At 34.2% G+C, this 19,465-nt stretch overlaps 3 protein-coding genes across 3 annotated transcripts; all 3 read right to left on the bottom strand.

Moving 5' to 3' along the window:
- Window positions 1–6,135: 6,135 nt before the first annotated feature.
- On the bottom strand, window positions 6,136–12,532 carry LOC116108180 (F-box/LRR-repeat protein At4g14103-like). Its single transcript, XM_031394450.1, has 8 exons — window positions 12,405–12,532; window positions 12,115–12,273; window positions 8,315–8,361; window positions 7,864–8,194; window positions 7,548–7,696; window positions 6,894–7,380; window positions 6,611–6,775; window positions 6,136–6,528 (listed from the first exon to the last, which is right to left on the bottom strand). Exons 1-8 carry the CDS (start codon window positions 12,492–12,494, stop codon window positions 6,220–6,222), a joined length of 1,737 nt encoding a protein of 578 aa, XP_031250310.1. The 5' UTR covers window positions 12,495–12,532; the 3' UTR covers window positions 6,136–6,219.
- Window positions 12,532–13,586, bottom strand: LOC116108215 (F-box/LRR-repeat protein At4g14096-like). The gene is made up of 2 exons (XM_031394482.1): window positions 13,340–13,586; window positions 12,532–12,872 (listed from the first exon to the last, which is right to left on the bottom strand). Exons 1-2 carry the CDS (start codon window positions 13,509–13,511, stop codon window positions 12,544–12,546), a joined length of 501 nt encoding a protein of 166 aa, XP_031250342.1. The 5' UTR covers window positions 13,512–13,586; the 3' UTR covers window positions 12,532–12,543.
- A 4,321-nt stretch (window positions 13,587–17,907) lies between these two features.
- LOC116108220 (putative F-box/LRR-repeat protein At4g00320) lies at window positions 17,908–19,385 on the bottom strand. Its single transcript, XM_031394489.1, has 5 exons — window positions 18,738–19,385; window positions 18,462–18,620; window positions 18,244–18,357; window positions 18,073–18,200; window positions 17,908–17,926 (listed from the first exon to the last, which is right to left on the bottom strand). The coding sequence occupies exons 1-5, from the start codon at window positions 19,383–19,385 to the stop codon at window positions 17,908–17,910; spliced, it is 1,068 nt and encodes a 355-aa protein (XP_031250349.1).
- Between the last annotated feature and the right edge of the window lie 80 nt (window positions 19,386–19,465).

The following is a 19,465-nucleotide window of genomic DNA, read 5'->3' as shown; positions in this document are numbered from 1 at the left end:
AACTTGAACTTGAGCCTGCAATATCAAAATCTTTGAAAAGAAAACAGTTAAATCCATCTTTAAAAGGAAATGTTGTTTCATTAAATTTACACTGTCGAACAATATAAACCTTCCCTGAAGCTGAAAGGCACTTATATCCTTTATGAGCACTGTTGTAACCTATAAACACACATCTTTCAGTGTGATATGATAGTTTATGTCGTTGGTATGGTCTGATAAAAGGATAACAATAGCATCTGAAGACCTTAAGATTAGTATAAATTGGTTCTTGCTTAAACAACTTCTGAAAAGGAGACAGGTTTGCAAGTGGAGCTTATGGCAGCCTATTGACAAGATGGGTTGCTATGTTAAAAGCCTGCCACTAGAGACCAAGAGGCATGCCAGCATGTGTTAGCAAAGTGAACCCAAATTCAGTGATAATCCTATGTATCCTCTCTATTCTTCCATTTTGCTGGTGTAAGTATGGACAAGGATGCCTAAAATGGATACCATGTTGTTGAAGATAACCAACAAAAGGTCTAAACTCACCTCCCCAATCAGTTTGTAAACACTTCATTTTTGGCATTCAATTGATTTTCAGCAAAGCAATGAAAATGAGTAAAGACTTTGAAAGCTTCAGATTTTAGTTTCAACGGATAAAACCACATGTACCTACTATAATCGTCTATAAACAACATATAGTATCGAAACCCCTCTGAAGAATAAACTGGTGCAGGTCCCCATAAGTCAGAATACACCAATTCAAGTGGACCATTGGTTTAAAGTTTTCTCTTGTGGATGCCCTAACCGAGCATGCCACAAAGCTGGAAGACTAACAGCAACATCCAAACAATCTTTATTCATACAATTATGACCACTATTGTGATTCTCAACATGTAGACTACTACTATTACTAGATGGGATATCAAAGTAGGCCGAAACAGCAACATGGCATGTGCATCACATGCTTTAGTGCTAGCACCAAGTGAAAGGGAAGCCATAAGGGGAAGTGAGATTTGAAGCTGATATAAACCATTCTTTAGGGAGCCTTAGAGTAGTACTTCTTTGGAGAGTTTATCCTTAACAAGGCATTGGTCATAATAAAACTCAACAATTACACCATTATCTTTGGTTATTTGAGATATACATAGCAAATTCTTGGCTATATGTGGAACACATAACATGTTTCTAAGATGCAATAACCTTGAAGATGACTTAGAAAGTAAAAATGACTCACCTGTGTGTGTAACAAGGACAGATTGGCCATTCCCAACTTGGACTGTGGAGCCACCTTGATAATTGTTTTTAAGAAGCAAATTAGTGGCATCGGCAGTCATGTGATTTGTGGCTCCTGAATCCACATACCAGGTTTGGTCTTTAACAGTTTGTGGAGTAGCTATGGACAATTGATTAAGTTGTCCTGAAACACTTGAAAGAACATTCTCTGGTATCGAAGTCATGCTAGGAAAATTGATTGAAGAACTAGGAGACTGATAGATCCTGTAAGACTTGAACAACCATTCTGAAAGTTTGTTAAACTAGAGCCTTACAGGCTTTGAAAACCTTGACAGTATGGAGAACTCTCTTGAAAACCTGGAGGATTCGAGTAAGTAGAGGTTAATTGTTGCATTGACTGTCTAGGCAAATTCTTTGCCGCAAACATGCTTGAGCTGATTCACTTGGTTGTCCAGGATTCTGACTATTATGGGATGGCATTAAGGGACTAGCAACAGGTACAGGCAAACCTTGAAATCCTTGATCGAACCTGTGATAGCACTATACCGCAGAATGTCCTCCTTTACGACAAACTTGGCAGATTAGTTTAGGCCTAAAATAGCCACTGCCTCGACCCCTATTTCTCATCATATATGGATTATACGGAAACATGTCAGAGTCAAAGTTAATAAATGAGTTATTTGCTGGTATAAATTGAGATTGGTAAGGTAAAGAAAATTCAAGTTTGGGACTTCCTTGACACATGGGATTTCTAACAAGCTGAGGCATATTAGACACATTAGAAACCATTGGTGCAAAGGAGTGCATCGACCTGTTAGAAGACAATGGTACATTAGACGACATGAAGATCTGATTTGACAAATTCACACCTCCATTCATATCTGATACAAGTTCTATATTTTTGTTCTGAGATACCAAGGACACATCATTGCTTCCTTTACTGAATCCTTGTTTAGAAACTACAAAGGCTGATCATGAATACAATTGTAGGCATTATGTTGTCTCTCAAGTCACATCTCGTGCTTCTGAAGTAGAAACAGAGCCTCTTGTAACATAGTGCTACTACTATTGGAAGTCAGGTTAGCAACCATGGCATCATATTCTGGTCCTAACCCGTCAAGAATGTACAACAACAGCTCCTCATCATTTATATTTACTCCGCAACCAATTCATCCCCCAATTCTTTCATCTTTAATACATATTCACTAATACTACACGAATCTTTCTTAGTGGTTTGTAGTAATTTCTTAAATGTAGTGTCCTAGCTTTAGAAACTGATTGAAACTGCAATTCCAAGATGTTCTAGATTTCATAAGCAGTATTGCATTTAGCTAAATGTTTAAACATTGATTCAGAGATAGTGGAAAATAACCAACCAACAAGGAATTGATCAAATTTCTTCCAAGTAAAGTAGTTAGGGTTTGGTTTCTTTACCGTCTCCCCTGATTCATCTGACTTCTCTAGCAAAAACATTGAAGGACAAGCTTTCTCTCCTGTAAGAAAGCTGTCCAATCCGTGAGGGTTAAAGCTGGCAGAATTTGCAACCTCTAGAATGTATAATTCCTCTCCCACAGCTTGACTGAGATTGAAGGTAAAGTAGGAGTAGCAGCTATAGCTGCACAACTCCTAAAAATGGAGCCCATTGTTCCTAAAATTGAGGATGAATTAGCTAAATCAGAGTTTGGATTCACCATAGACGCGTGTCTAGGGCTCTGATACCATGAAGGGATTTGTGTATTTGAAGAAAAATTAAAGAAGAATCAAGAAGAAAGAAGATAGGATACGTGACTGGGTAAATGAATTTTGTTATGTTTTTCATTAAACAAACAAAATTGTACAGATCTGCTTTTCTAGTTGCTACGTAAAACAGAGTAATACAAAACGCAGTGTTTTAAGACTTTGTCTAAAACACTGCATATTACAAACATGAGAACAGTAACAAGTTAGTGTTTAGCTAATTCTCTGCTCAATATATGAAAATGGTTGTCTAGAAGATTACCCTTCTACAAATCAATTTGATACTCCCCTTGATTGTGTGGTCTTGATTTACGCAGAAAATCTTTAGTATTTTGATAGCTCGAGTTATTTAACTGTTGAAGTATCATTGTGTAACATATCTTCGATAGCCAATGCCAAGGGCGGAATATATTTTATATGCAAATATAAAGTTTCTATGTTTATACATAGGGTAATACTACACGTACAAAATAACTTACAAAGATTTCTTATATAAAGTGATGTGACAAAAGATAAATTGAAAAGTTAATATAATGAATTTAGCTTTTTGTATTCATCCCTTCATTAATCTCTTATCACGTCACTTTGTATAAAAATTCTTGTAAATTTCTTTGTAAATCTAGTATTATTATTATATATAATAAGTCTTATAATTACTCATTAAACATTTACATTGTGGATTACAACTTTTAAGCTACGTTTTATTGCAATATATATTTAAAGTATCACTGTAGAAACTTCTATTAAACAAATACAAATTAAGTTTAAGAGAAAAGATTATATATATATATTAAATTTTGTATTATTTTTGTATTTCAAGTAGTTAAAATTTAATCTAATTTGCATAATTAATTACATTATTGATGACACACTAATTAATTTATTGTTAATTATTTCGTGTGCTTTACTAATCAGAAGGATATATCAAAAAGAAAAAAATAAAGAGAGACATAAAATGGTAAGTTATTACATTTTATAAAATATAAAAAACTTATAAAGAATACAAGAATTAAATCAATAAAATATAAAATAAATAAGAACATAACTTAATATTTTTACACTAAATATTTAGAACATATTTCATCAGGTGTTAATATGGTGGGGTGGCCAATAAAATTATTCTTTTACTTAATATATATAATACTTCTACTCAAAAAAGGGAATTATTCTTTGGTCAGGAGACTCAGGACCGAGGGGTGGTCATGGCCATCTCAGGCCAAAGAATAGCTCTTCCCATGGCCGATGCACATATTAATGTTCAAGACTTTTTCGATATGATAGAGGACCGTATCCCAAGAGTCCTGAAACTAATTGATAGAATTCACAGAATTAAATCTCTTATTTTATATCGTGATACTTTCCAGGTATTGTAAATAATTTTTCTTTATCAATCATTGGTAGATGGCCTTTTGTTATCTATTATATTTAATTCTATGGAGAGACATAATTGTGAGATTGGATTTTTCTTTTCTTTTTCAAAGTTTTTCTCAAAAGAAGATAATCTAGAAACTCGTCTGCCTATCTTTCACAACTTGATGTATTTGGAGGTGGAACAGACATTGAGTTGTGATGAAAGTTTAGTGTTGACATATTTTCTTCATAAATCGTCTAATCTGGAATCTCTTGATGTATCAAGGTAACAAAAATTAAATTTGAATGAATGAGCGCATAAAATATCCTCAATACAAAGTACACCTGCTCTTGAAAGGTAAAAACGAAAGTAATTATTTTATGCTGAGTGATTTAGAGGTGTAAAAGCTAACAAGTTCTTATGATGTACTGCAGCAGCTACCCATAAACCAACACTCATCTTCGAATATATGAACGCCCGTGAAAGCAGGTAATCTTTTCACATAATTGAAGAAGCCCTTGGTCACAATACACAAGTTGGCAGAGAAGAAATAATGTAAAAGAGGATATTGTAAGGTAAGTTGCTGATTATATCTTCTCTGTTAACTGCATTTTCTCCAATCAAAATACCCAAATGTCATATCTAAATCACAAACCCTCTATTTATTGGAAAATAACCCCTTTTAAAATCCCTTATATCTAATATGACCCTCTCGCTTTGTTGAAGGATGGAATGGAATTACATTACTATATAAAAGAAAAAATAAACTTTTATTTGAAACTTTTATATGCTTAAATACAAAACCTAACCCTAAATCCATGTCTAAATTGTTTAACGGGTTAAAAATTGAAGAAAATAACTTACCTCTTATATAGCTTATAATGAATCCAAAAATAAACAAATGAAAAATAAAGATCTGATTTCTAAAATTGTATTTGTGTTTCTAAAATTGTATGAGGACTATAAAGTATAAAGACTTTTAGAAGATGTCATTTATCAGATGTCTTTCCCTCTACCATTATACAAGAAATATAAAAGAGTTTAAAAAAAAAAAAAATACCCAGAAGAAATCACTATAATTTTATTTTATAGTCTTTATAGTCTTCATACAATTTTACCTGCAATTTCTATGAATCAGTCTCTTCATGCATGTTGACCAAATTCTCCATTACATCTTTAAACATCACTAGCATTACCATCAACTTCGTCGTCTCCATAATCACTACCCAAATCATCCAATATCCCAGTGGAAGAAAACCCAGAAAAATTCAAATTAATTAGGCCACCTGCAACCCGCCACATGATCAACATATAATCTATACGGAATCACATGAGTCAAGCTTTTGGGCTCCCTAGGTCTTGTCCTAGGATCATACAAGCTAGGAGCAAGGGACATTCTACAGTTGCCACATTCTCCTGAAACTTGGTGTGAATGGTAAGCTTTGGTGACACACTTTGGTAAATAACCCAGAAGTCCAACGTGAGTCAAACTTGTTAATGAACCGGGTAACAGATCTCAGCATCCATAGAGAGGGCATGACCCGATAGGTCCTAACCATACCATTTAGTCGAAGTACTCATGGAACAAAGACAAATATATTTACAACTCATTCTAGTAAATAAAGAAATCAAAGGTACTTTCTAAACTAGTTGACTCAGCAAATCTTCAATTTTCATTTAATATTTTGTTTTGGTTGATCCATTTGAATAAATCAACAATTCTATATTTCAGCATGCTTCAGGTGTTTAGTCTATGAAAGATTTAAAATGATTAACTAATAGCTTTAACCAACAGAAGAAAATTTGCAAAAACACAAATATATTAATTCCAAGAACCATGCAACTAAGATACACCAAATGTAGTCTATCAATTGCCTTAAACATAACAAAATATTAAATCCCTGATCATATTATAATCAAATTATAATACTAACAACTTCTGAATTACCATCCCACCCCTCACGAAACTCAATTTCAACATTCCTTGTTCCTTTGCCAATTACTTGTAATTGATAGTTGATCTCCTTCTTCATCTTCAAATATTCCTCCAACTCATTAGGACAAAAGATTGTAACCCTCTCCATTGAGTCCGCATTCTCAAATAAATATCTTAAATTTTTCAAGTCTCCGTCCACCCAACATTTAATACTGGCAGTTTTGAGGAAACGTTTCAAATACAATGGTGCAACATGCATTACCCAGTCATTCACAGCAAAGTAAAATTCCTTCAAAAAAATCAATTATTATTTATTTAAGGTAAGAGAAAACCAATATAAAAAGACCACGTATTGGAAAATTCATACTTACCTGCCAAACATCAAGAAATTCTACATTAGGTGATTTTTGAAGAAAATATTTAAACATATAACTTCCATCTTCACACAAGAACTCTGCATTCATCTTCAAATGAGTCAAGTTGTGAAAAACAGGCAGACCAGCTTGAAGTTTTAGATCATTTCTATCAGCCAAAAACTTCAGAACAAATGAAAAGAAAAGAATTAATCTCAAGAATGAAAGGTCAGATTAAAGAATTGAACATAATAAAAAACAAAAGGTTCAACAAATAGTTGTTCAAGAAATGGCGATTTACCTCAATGGTAACACCCGACAAAGCAAGAGATTTTACATTGCGAATTCCATTTATTAATTTGAAAGCTCGTTGATTACTATTGTCTTTCTCCATGCCACAGTCTAACACATTAATACGCGCATTGACTAGTGAAGCTAAGTTACACAAAGAGACTTCCACAGTCAAATAACCCTTGACATCAAGTGAAACAAGATTTTCAGCATAAATCATGACCACACAATCAAGGACAAGATCATAGTCCGAGTAATAGCTATCTTCCAAAAATTTAAATTCCCTTAGAGTGGGAATTGAAATGGTGACTCTCTTAGTATGCTTCCATGCACAGTTCAATAAAACCAGCTCTTGTAAAACTGGACAACCAGCGAAAAATTGATTGGTGGATTCATCACCCGGAAATGCTAGTTCTCTAAGGTGTAAGGTCTTAAGGTTGGAAAAGTGTACGAAACTAGGAACATTGAAAATTGAATATATCCGCAATTTCAGTATTCTAAGTGATTCAGCAGTGAAAAGACTATTGGGCCACACAAAGGGTGTTTCAAAAGATATATCGAGTTGGAGCTCTTGAACCTCACGACTTAATGCTAAAGATACCCAAGAATTAATACGAGATGAACTGATACCCATACACCTTGCCACCAAACTAAATTTTCGTATCTAAGTGATTCAGCAGTGAAAAGACTATTGGGCCACACAAAGGGTGTTTCAAAAGATATATCGAGTTGGAGCTCTTGAACCTCACGACTTAATGCTAAAGATACCCAAGAATTAATACGAGATGAACTGATACCCATACACCTTGCCACCAAACTAAATTTTCGTATCTAAGTGATTCAGCAGTGAAAAGACTATTGGGCCACACAAAGGGTGTTTCAGAAGATATATCGAGTTGGAGCTCTTGAACCTCACGACTTAATGCTAAAGATACCCAAGAATTAATACGAGATGAACTGATACCCATACACCTTGCCACCAAACTAAATTTTCGTATACATGTGGGATCATGATCCTTCAGTACTCGTTCCATGGAATCCAAGAAGCTAGTCTCAATGTTTTCCTTCATCCCCGACATGTACCCAGCACTATACTGATCAAAATCAATGTTAGAAATAGAGGTCCAAAGGTATCTCCATCTCGTTGACAACACAGAAGTTGTTAAAACATCTTTGATTGGCAGAAAAGAAAGAACATAAAGGAGGATATGGTCAGGTAATTTGCTGATTAGATCTTCTCCAATGAAAACTTTCTGGGTTTTGGAAATAGATGGTGGATTTAGAGCGCCCATTCTGCACAATTTTCTCTCCCTGAATTAAATAATTCATTAAGAAGATGGTACTAATTAGAGTTCTTCTACTACTAACAGTAACATATTATTTCACAATTTCATCACTATATAAAATACCCAAGACTTTGATCTAAATTACAAAGAATTTAAATTCGATAACCCTAAATTGTTATTGCTGAAGCATATCTAAAAGAGAAAACCAAATATCCACATAACTCAGATATTAACAAATGTGAATAAGAATGAAGCGTACCTTAGTGGAAGAAGAAGAATGTCAAGCTATTCCCTTTAGATTCCCCCAACAAAACTTAAATAGAAACCACGTCGCTTGTAGAAGCCTTGTAAAAGCAATTCAAAAGTTACAATCACCAACAGATTCTAGACTGTAGCAATTCACACCATAACTTTTCAATAAATGACATTTTGTTCCTTTCATTATATGAATAATATTAAATGTGAAAAAGGATGTGTCAATTAATTTTGATATAAAATATTAGATTAAAAAAAGCCTAAACTATAATTCTCTTCACATAAAAATAGTAAAGAAAAATAATTGATTGAGAATCAAATTAAGCCAACATAGTATACACCACTAAAATGTTATGAAAGTTTGTTTAAACGTGTTCATTAAACATTTACGGAATGAGTTGATTGTGTTCGTTAATGTTTGGAGGAATGTTCATTCAACATCAACATAGTATCAAGCATAAAAGATATAGGACCTGTTTAATAGATTATTTGAAAACTGTTATTCTGGAAAAACTATTTAAGTTGAGTTGAGTTGAATTAAATCGAATAGGATATGATTCTCAGAATGCATTTGATATAATATCTTAAAATTATATTAGTGTAGATAAAATGTTGAATAGTTGTTTGGTACATTTTTTGAAAACATTTTATAAAAATATTTAAATTTTTTAACCCCCTTAATTTGTTAATTTAACTAAAAACAACCCCCACCCCCCTAAAAAAATAATAAAAGTTTAAAAAATTAACAAAAACACCCTACCCACCCAAGCCACTGTCAGTTGCTGGCCACAACCGTCGGACGACAGCCGACATTCGTTGGAATGGTGCAAGATTGATTGGATTTGACCGGTCGTGCACCAATCTGACCTTTTCCAACCAAATCTACTGCGGATCTGACTAGAAACGGCCAGATCTATAGCCAAAATCTGGTCATTAACGATGGCAAAAATCTGGCCATTGTTAACGACTGGATTTGGCCAAAATCTGGCTGACAACGATCAGATCTCTGGTAAGAAACAGTCAAATCAATGCATGATCAGCAAGATCCGATCAATCATTCGTCGTTCTGGCGACAGTAGTGACCAGTGGTGATTGTTGGCAATCAGCAGTGGTCATGAGTGGATGAATTTTCAGATTGGGAGGAGTGAAAAGTAATTATTTTTAGTTGAATAGAGTTAGAAAAATGATTTGAGTTGAATAGAATATGATAATAGAAAACAAGTACCCCTTATTTTTATTTTCAATAGAAAAAATCTTATTTCATTCGGATTAATTTTCAGAATAATAATCTCAATAAGTAAACAAACACATAGTATATTTTTTAATCCAAATAGGATAACAAAAAAATGATTCAAAAGAGTGAAACAAACTTGGGCATAATGTAAAGCACACTAGAGATTTTTACAGGCTAAAACCCATTTTAGCCTACATCCTTGAGACTGAGTCTAGATTAAGCAAATCCACTATAGCAAACACGTTCTAAGTCAATACAGAGTCGAAATTAAGTACAACAATTGCAAACAACTCCCTGTTCTAAAGGACTTTGTGCATTAAACATTTGCGGAATAGGCTGATTGTGTTCGTTAATGCTTGGAGGAATAGTTATTCAACATTAACACAATATCAAGCATAAAAGATTATAAAGTAAAGCACACCAAAGATTTTTACATGGTTAAGCTAAAAGCCATTTTAGCCTATATCCATAGGTCCAAGTCCAAATTAAGCAAATCCACTATAGCAAACATGTTCCAAGTCAATACAAAGTTGAAATTAAGTACAACAATTGTAAACAACTACTTGTTTTACAAGACTCTAATTCCACCTTCTGATTATTCTAACGTTCTGCTACAGATTGCCTAAGTCCAAGAATCCATTTGAACAGCTCGAGCTCCACTTAAGCTTCAATGGACGAAATTTACTTTCAGTTCCACAACTTGAACTTCCTTCAAGCTTTCAACAAAGGAACCACATTCTAACAAACACTTCACAACAAGATAAGTTCATCAAAATGTTGAGCAGTAAACAATATAAGGAACCTGACCAAATGAACAAACTCTGTAAGAAATTTCAAAAAACAAATAATGGAATATTCAGGTTCAATAAATGCAAGGAAGAAGATGATGAACATATATAATCTTTGCTTAACTAATCTCATCAATACACGTAGCAGGCAAACCCTACCAACCTTTATTGGACCAATAACACATTCTAACAACCTTGTTGGACCACTTTAGGATAGACAACACTTGTAAAGTGACTTTTACCACAAGCTTCAAGGACAAAAATATATCAACAAGGCAAATAAAAATTTTACCTGTATTGTGAAATTTAATTCATAAAATGTTTACACAACTAAGGAAAATGTTCACACATATTTGCAATATATTCAGACAAAGGAGATGTGTACACATAACTTTATAAGTTGATAAAAAAACCTTACGATTATCTTATCATTGATTTATTTACTGACAAATTGGTATGTTATCTATCATTCTTATTTACTAATTTTTTCCCCTTCATAGTTACTAGCCAAATGATCCAATATCTCCGTTGTAGAAAACCCAAAAAAATTCAAACCAACTTGCCACGTGATAAGTCATAATTTGAGACCAAATCATATGGCTTAAGCTTTTGAGTTCCCTTGTCCTTGGAGTTACAAGTGGGTGCAAATGACATTCCATTCCACACACTGTGGCTAGCCACACATTCCAGGAGTTAACTATAAATTGTATTCTGACTTGAATAAAATGAGTAATTGCCGTTCTGGGTCTCTCTGTGTAGGGAGTTGCTTTGGTAATTGGTTAGGCGGAGAAGCCTTGGGAAGCAAGAGAGTTGTTTCACTTTAAAATCTCCTTGAAATTAATTATGTCCATCAATTCATCATATTGTATTCATCAGTGCTGCTGCTGCATTTCAGATTTCAGATTTTGATTTTGAATGTAAGATCATTATTCATTAGTTTGAAAAACACAAACGTACGAAACTTAACTACAATGTCTGTTTTTCCCTGGCGAATTAACTGTAACTGATGCTTAATCTCCTTTTGCTTCTCTAAATCTACTACTAAGTCCTTTGGAAAAAAGATTTTAACCATCTCCAGCATGACCGCATTCTCAAATAAATATTTTAAAAACTTTAAGTCTTCATCCTCCACACCAGAACATGAGATGATGGCAGTTTTCAGGAAACGCTTCAAATCCAATACCCAACCTTTTATTGTTATTTAAAATGTCTGCATAAAACATCTCCAAATGATTTTTTATATGACCTAAACTCTTTATTATTCATAGAAATAAGAGTCCAACAGACTCTTTATTCTTTAAATATAAATTAAAAAATTAGTTTGACTTTCTATATTTAAAGAGTCAAATTTTATTCTCTATCCTAATTTTAAATAATAAATTACAAATTTCTATGCATTTTATTTATAATTTGTCTATCTCATTAAATTTCTTTCTTATAAAAACATATTCTTTCTCCTAAAATTTATTTCTTTCTTATAAAAATATATTTTTTATCCTAAAATTTAAAGAGTTTATTGGATTTGAATAAAAATTTTATTGGAGATGAATTACATACAATTTATGGTAAGAGGCAAATGGCAACTAATCTCATAAATTTTTGCACAATGCAGAACACTAAATTACAATTATAGAAAGTACGTAAAATTTAATTGGGCATTGAATATACCTTTGGTGCATCTAGAGATTCCAGATTAGGTGATTTATGAAGAAAATATGTCAACACTAAACTTTTATCACAAATCAACGTCTGACGTTCCACCTTCAAATGAGTCAAGTTGTGAAAGCTAGGTAGACGAGCTTCTAGATAATCTTCTTCTCTGAAAAACTTTGAACGCAGGAAAGAAAAGATAAAAAAAAATTCAGTCTCACAATTACATGTCTCTCCAAAGAATTGAATATAATAAATGGCTAAAGGCCATCTACGAATAATTCATAAATAAATATAATTTACATTACCTCAAGAGTAGCAACACACAAAGTAAGAAATTTAACTCTGCTAATTCCATCAATTATTTTTAGGGCTCGTGGCATACAATCCTCTAGCATTTCGTAATAGTCTTGAACAAAAATATGTGCATTGGCTTTTGAAGATATGTTACACAAAGATACTGTCAACAGTCAAATAACTCGAGCAATCAAAATACTCAAGATTTTCTGCATAAATAAAGACCTCACAATCATGGAGAGTCTCTCTTCGATCTGTATAAGGGTAATCATCTGGATAGCCATTTTCATAAATATATAATTGTCTTACATAGGGTATAGAAATGGTGTCTCTCTCAGTATGCTTCCAGTAGCAGTCGATTAAACCCAACTCTTGTAGAACTGGACAACCAGAAAAGAGTTTTTGGCCGGTATGATCTTCTGAAAATTCAACCGCAAAGTGCAAGGTCTTAAGGTTGGGCAAGCGTATGAAACTTGGAACTGAACAAAATAGAAACAATAACAGGAACAAAATAATAATAGTAAAACAAAACAAACAGTAAACAAAGAAAATAATACGCGCGATTTACCCTGGTTTACCCAATGTGGGCTACGTCCAGCTGAGTCAATATTATTGCAATATGCCTCACCTCTCTCGTTTACAATGAATGAATTGCTCTCACACTCATAACAAGAGAAAAGTATGTTTATATACTAGGTTTAAGAGATTAAACATAGTTTTACAAGGATTCCTATTCCTAAGCTCAACCCAAAAGGGAATTAATAACTTAAAAGAAATCATACAGCGGTTATACATGGAAAAGCCCAAAACCGCCTACGGGCTCGGGGGCGCTGCCCCCGCGACCCCCGCCCGCTCACCGGGGAGTAGGGCAAGGTCAAGCTCTAGAACCCCCGAGTGCGTCTCCGTTACCCTTTAATGCTGAAGTAGTCGACAACTCAAACAGGAACCACCAGCTTTGAATACGTTAGTAATTTCAGTATGTTGAGTGACTCAGCACTTAAAAGACTATTAGGGAACATGAAGAGTGTTTCAGCAGGTAGGGCAAGGTCAAGCTCTAGAACCTTATGACTTGTTGCAGTAGATGTCCATGAATGAATACGTGATATACTGATACTCATCCACCTTGCCACAAGACGAAATTTTTGTATACATGTGGGATCATGACGGTTGAGTACTCTATCCACAGAATTCAAGAAGCTAGCCTTGACGTTTTTGGGCATCCCATCCAAGTAATCACGCCAGATCTTCCCATTGAAATTAATGTAGATATGGAGGTCCAAAGGTACATCCATCTTTTTGACAATACTGAAGTTCTTAAAACATATTTGGTAGGAAGGAAGGAAAGAATGTAATGAAGAATATTGTCTGGCAGTTTGCTGATAATGTCCTCACCTTCACCACCGTCCTTTACTATTTTTTTCTTCTGGGATTTTGATTTTGGCGCTGGAATGATGTTATTCATCCTCACTATTCTTCTCTCCCTGAAAATAAGATGAGGGAAATTTAATTATGAAGAATGGTTAGTGCCGTATATATGAGCATTAGATAAACAAAACACATAAGATATTAAATATCTTAGTTAAATGTTTGAATATGAAATGTATCAGCAAATGTACCCACAATAAAACTGCTCTGAAACGATTGTTAATTTTTAAACAAAACTCAGTACATGATACTCTTCAATGAACATAGAAAACTTGATAGTAGTAAAGAATACAAATCAAATACAACAAAAGAATTGCAGCTAAAACGATTGTTAATTCTCAAACAAAACTCGGTACATAATATCCTTCAATGAACATAGAAAACTTTATAGTCATAAAGAATAAAAATCAAATACCCACAAAGCATTGTAGCTAAAACTTAAGTGAAAGTAATGAAATCAATAAATTTCAAAGTCAAATCAGATGCACCTTAATCAAAGAACAATTGGGGTTCACACAAATCTTCAGTCTTCAGTTTCTAATTGAGTTTCTACTTTTCTGAGAAAATTAGAGTCAAGGCGTTGTTCAGTTATTAACACACTGAAAATAGGAAGGGGCTTAAATTTCATTAATTAAACGGGTTGCTTTTCATTTCCCAGGAAGTGAGACTTTATAACTTCTCATTACTCACAGATGGTGGCACATGCGTCTCTTAATTTATTTAGTAACTAGTTCAAGGCCCACACGCAGGTTGCTTATGAAATTGGTTATATCAAGCTGTTTTTTAAAGTGACTTTCTTTGATACCATGTCTTTTTGGACAATGTAACAATCTGGATAAAACCAAATTAAAGAGGAGGGTGCGGAACCTGCTTAGGTATGTATCAGTAATCAAATCACCTGGTATAGCTATCAAATTGGAGGTTCCAGACCAAATACTAACCACATGAACCAAAAGTACCATCCATATTATATTTGGTACATAGATAAACAGTAATGTTACAAAAATATCACAGATAAAACAACTGATCCAGTGATTCTGAAACTACAGGTTGCTATTGCCAATGCCATTCATTAAACTAATCTCAACAGAGCCTCTATCTTTTGTAATGAGAACATCAAATAAATGCTACATAAATATGAAACAAACACCCAGTTGAGGAGTTTAAGGGTGAAAATACATACACTCTGGAAGTAAATAAATGCAGCAAACTTTATCAACCTAAGTAAATAACCTCAATAGCAAAGTCGTTTTGATTATAAGCAGACTTCAGAATATAGTAGCATGCCCGTAGAACATCTAGGTGCTTTCTCAATTGGTTGTTATTGGAGTTGAGTTATGTTTGCCTGTTCAACTCATCACAAATATGATTCAACGTATTCTTGTCACAAAATCAAGTACCAGAGCAGAGAGTGCTTCATTTAAATAACAAACTATTAGAACTTCAACAATATATATAAATTATATATTTGGCTGTAGGAAAAAAATAAATTTACCTATATATCAAATTATTATACATAATTTCTTATCCACTCAAAAGCAAAAGGAAGTAAGACTGAGAAAAGTTATATTAATGTATTAGAGTTAATTATTAAACTTCATTACCTATAGTTGATTTTCCACCCAGATGATCTCTTTAGTAGGTGCATGTGAAATGTGAGTTGTGCTTCTACTCTGAAAATAGACATCTCAAAACAAATAATTATTCATTATCAACAATGTAACAATCTGGATAAAATCAAATGAAAGAGGAGGGTGCAGAACCTTGCTTGTAGATAAATATGGGTAAATTTTTGCTTTGTTGAAATTGCAACGCACTATTTGCATTTGGGTTGGAAGACATGTTTTCGATATAACTGGTTTACCGCCGTTAATTACTAGCAAAGAAGAGTTTTTGTGATGCATGTGAACACGTCTTGTTAAAATACCTGTATAGAGAATAAACACAACATCCGGGCCATAATTTTTTGGCGAATTAATGGGGCAGATGACAAGGTACTTATGTATCAATGCTAGAACATATCTTCTAGAGAAGAATTTATGAATGGTAAAAGATGGGGCATGTGACAAGGTACTTATGTGTCAACCTAGACCCCCAACATTTGATAATTTAGCTAAAACACCCCCGTCACAAAAAAGTTTAAAAGTTAACAAAATACCTCCAACCACCCAAGACTACCGCTAGCCGCTGGCGAAAGTCATCATATCGGCACAAGACCGATAGGATCTTGTCGATCGTGTGTCGGTAAGAAAGTTCTGGCCATGGATTTTGATCCATGGCCGGAAACGACCAGATCTGGCCGTTTCACAGCCAAAAATATGGCTGTGAAATGCTATAGATCTAGCGATGAAAAGGCCAAATCTTTGGTCGTGAAATGGCCGCTGTTTCACGACCACATCTTTGGTCGTGAAATGGCCGCCGTTTCACGGCTACATCTTTGCTCGTGAAATGATCACATTCAAGGCTAGATCTAGCTGTGAAACGGCCATATTTGGCTAGATTAAGCCTTAACAGCGCACGACCAGCTAGATCCGACCGGTTGTACGCCATTATGGCGGTTGCTAGCGGTAGTGGTTGGCTGCCGACGATGGCTGGGGGTGAGTGGGGGTGATTTTGCTACAAATTAAATTGTATATGGTTGGGGTATTTTAGCAAAATTTCAAATATAGGGGGGTTAAAAGAAATTATAGAATAAAATAATATTATTATTTAAAAAGAAAGGTAATTTAGTAATTTATATAACATACCCATTCATTTATCCTCCCAACCAAATATATTATTATAACATACCCATCAATTTATTACAACTGACCATTTCTCTAAAGATTTTCTAGTAATCTATCTTTTCAGTAATACAACATTCCTTAGTGATATAACATTCTTTGAACCAAACGCACCCTTATTTTTATTAAAGATGTGTACAGGATTCTTGAACAATGAAATAAGTAGCCGATACCACAGCATTCATTGAATATAATTGATGCTTTAATAATATACCTTAAATATAGGGAGCTTTAAAGATCTAAGACAGCAACAATCTTTTATTCTCGTGTAGAAAACAGACGCCAAAAAAGTTTATGTGACACTATTAAAAGGAGTTCAAATTATACCAAAAACAGAATATATCAAATTAAATCAGCATTACAACCAAGCTTTATCCCTTTCAGTTTGGTCGAAACTTAGATTCCCGCTTCATAACATTATGCCTTCCATCATCAACATGATCTTCATCTCCAACTTTTATCATCTCATCTCTTCATGCTTGACACCAAAATTCTCCCATTAAATCTTCAAAATGTTGACAAAATTGACCATTAGAACTTCAAACATCACTGCCATTAACATCAACTTCCTCATCTCCATAATCACTACCCAAATGATCCAATATCCCCATGGCTGAAAACCCGGAATAAATCAAACCGGGTTGGCCGCCACGTGATGGACTTATATTTTGAGGCGAAATCACGTGAGTTAAACTTTTGAGTTCCCTTGGTCTTGTCTTTGGATTTACAAGCCGGGTGCATATGACATTCTACACAACGTGGCTTTTCACATTTTCCTGTAAACTTGGAGTGATTGCTGGGCTGTGATGGCACTTTGGTAAATAACCTGGAAGTCGGGGGCGAATTGAACTTGTTAACGAACCGGGTATCGGATCTCAGGTCTCGGGTTCCATGAAGATGGTATGACCTTATAGGTCCTCACCATTCCATGTTGGCGACCATCTCTCTTCATTTTGTACAAAAATGTGTTGTTGGCTTAAATGAAATGAAGAAGGATGAGGAATAGTGTTCCTATGGGTGTCTTTTATATATGGTTATTAAACAGAAAAGACTTGGGAATGCTTTAATCAATGTGCTTGTGGACCAAGACAAATATATAATGACAACTCATTCTAGCGAATAAAGAAATCAAGAGAAACAAACAATATAATTTCGTAACTAGTTGACTATTCTTGTTCATGCTATAATTTGATTAAATCAATTTGCTATGGTTGAGAAATCATGTTTATATTTTGTTGTGGTTGATCAATCTAAATTACTCTAGGGGTTTAGTCTGTGTAAACAGTTAAATGATTAACAAATAGCTTCAGCCAAAATTATGAAATCTGCAAAACACAAATAAATTAATTCCAAGAGCCATACGAATGAGATACACCAAATGTAGTCTATTATATCACTTGCATTAAGTAATACCATCAACAAAATATTAAATCCTTCATCATATTGTAATCTCCATTTTTTATAATACTACCTGCGCTTGCGCTCACGAAACTCAACTCCAACATTCGCTTTTCCTTTGCGAATTACTTGTAATTGATGGTTGATCTCCTTCTGCTTCTCCAAATCTACAGCCAAGTCTTTTGAACAAAAGATTGTAACCTTCTCCAGCACCCCCGCTTTCACAAATAAATATTTTAAATACTTTAAGTCTTCCTCCTCCCCACCAGAACATGAGATCAATGGCAGTTTTGAGGAAACACCTCAAATACTGTGGTGCAATATCCAATACCCAACCTTTTCTTGCCATGTAAAATGTCTGCATAACAATATATTATTTAAGGAAAAAGGCCACAAAAATTTTGAACCAAATTACAGCTATAAATAACACAGTAACAACTTAAATAGACTTTTGATAGTTACCTCTGGAATATGAAGAGATTCTACTTTAGGACATTTATGAAGAAAATGTGTCAACACTATACTTGCATCATTATAAAACGATGGCCGTCTCACCTCCAAATGAGTCAAGTTGTGAAAAATAGGTAGACGAGCTTCTAGATTATCTTCTCCCGATAAAAACTTTGAAAAGCAGGAAAAAAAAGTAATTCACGATGACAAGTCTCTCTAAAGAAGTGAATATAATAAATATCAAAAACCATTTACGAATAGTTGTTAAAGTAAAGTAATTTACCGTACCTCAACAGTTTCATCCCATAAAATAAGAGATTTAACACTGCAAATCGCATCAAATATTCTCAAGGCTCGTGGAATACAAATGTCTTGCATTTCGTACATGTCATCAAACCAAATTTCTGCCTTGACTATTGAAGATAAGTTGCACAAAGATACTTCAACAGTCAAAAAACTCGTGCAATCAATATACTGAAGATTTTCAGCATAAATCAGGATCTCGCAATAAAGGAGAGTATTAAATCGATCTGTAAAGGGGTAATCATCAGGACAGGCATCTTCAATTATACTAAATTGTCTTAGAGTGGGAATATAAATGGTGACTCTCTTAGTACGCTTCCAGTTGCAGTTTATTAAATGCAACTCTTGGAGAACTGGACAACCTGAGAAGATTTGTTGGGCAGATCGATCATCTGGAAATTCAACTGCAAGGTGCAAGGTCTTAAGGTTGGGGAAGTGTATGAGACTAGGAACCTCCAGCTTTGAATACGTCTTTAATTTCAATGTGCTGAGTGATTCAGCACTAAAAAGAGTATTGGGGAACATGTAAACTGATTCAGCAGGTAGGGAAAGGTCGAGCTCTTGAACCTTATGACTTAATGCAGTAGATACCCATGAATGAATACGTGATGTACTGATAACCACACACAACATTGCCACAAGACGAAATTTTTGTATACATGTGGGATCATGACGGTTGAGTACTCTATCCACAGAATTCAAGAAGCTAGCCT

Source organism: Pistacia vera, unplaced genomic scaffold, assembly GCF_008641045.1.
Source record: "Pistacia vera cultivar Batoury unplaced genomic scaffold, PisVer_v2 Contig557, whole genome shotgun sequence".
NCBI lineage: Eukaryota > Viridiplantae > Streptophyta > Magnoliopsida > Sapindales > Anacardiaceae > Pistacia > Pistacia vera.
The sequence above is the reverse complement of the archived record's forward strand: the minus strand, read 5'-3'. Positions and strand labels throughout refer to the sequence as shown.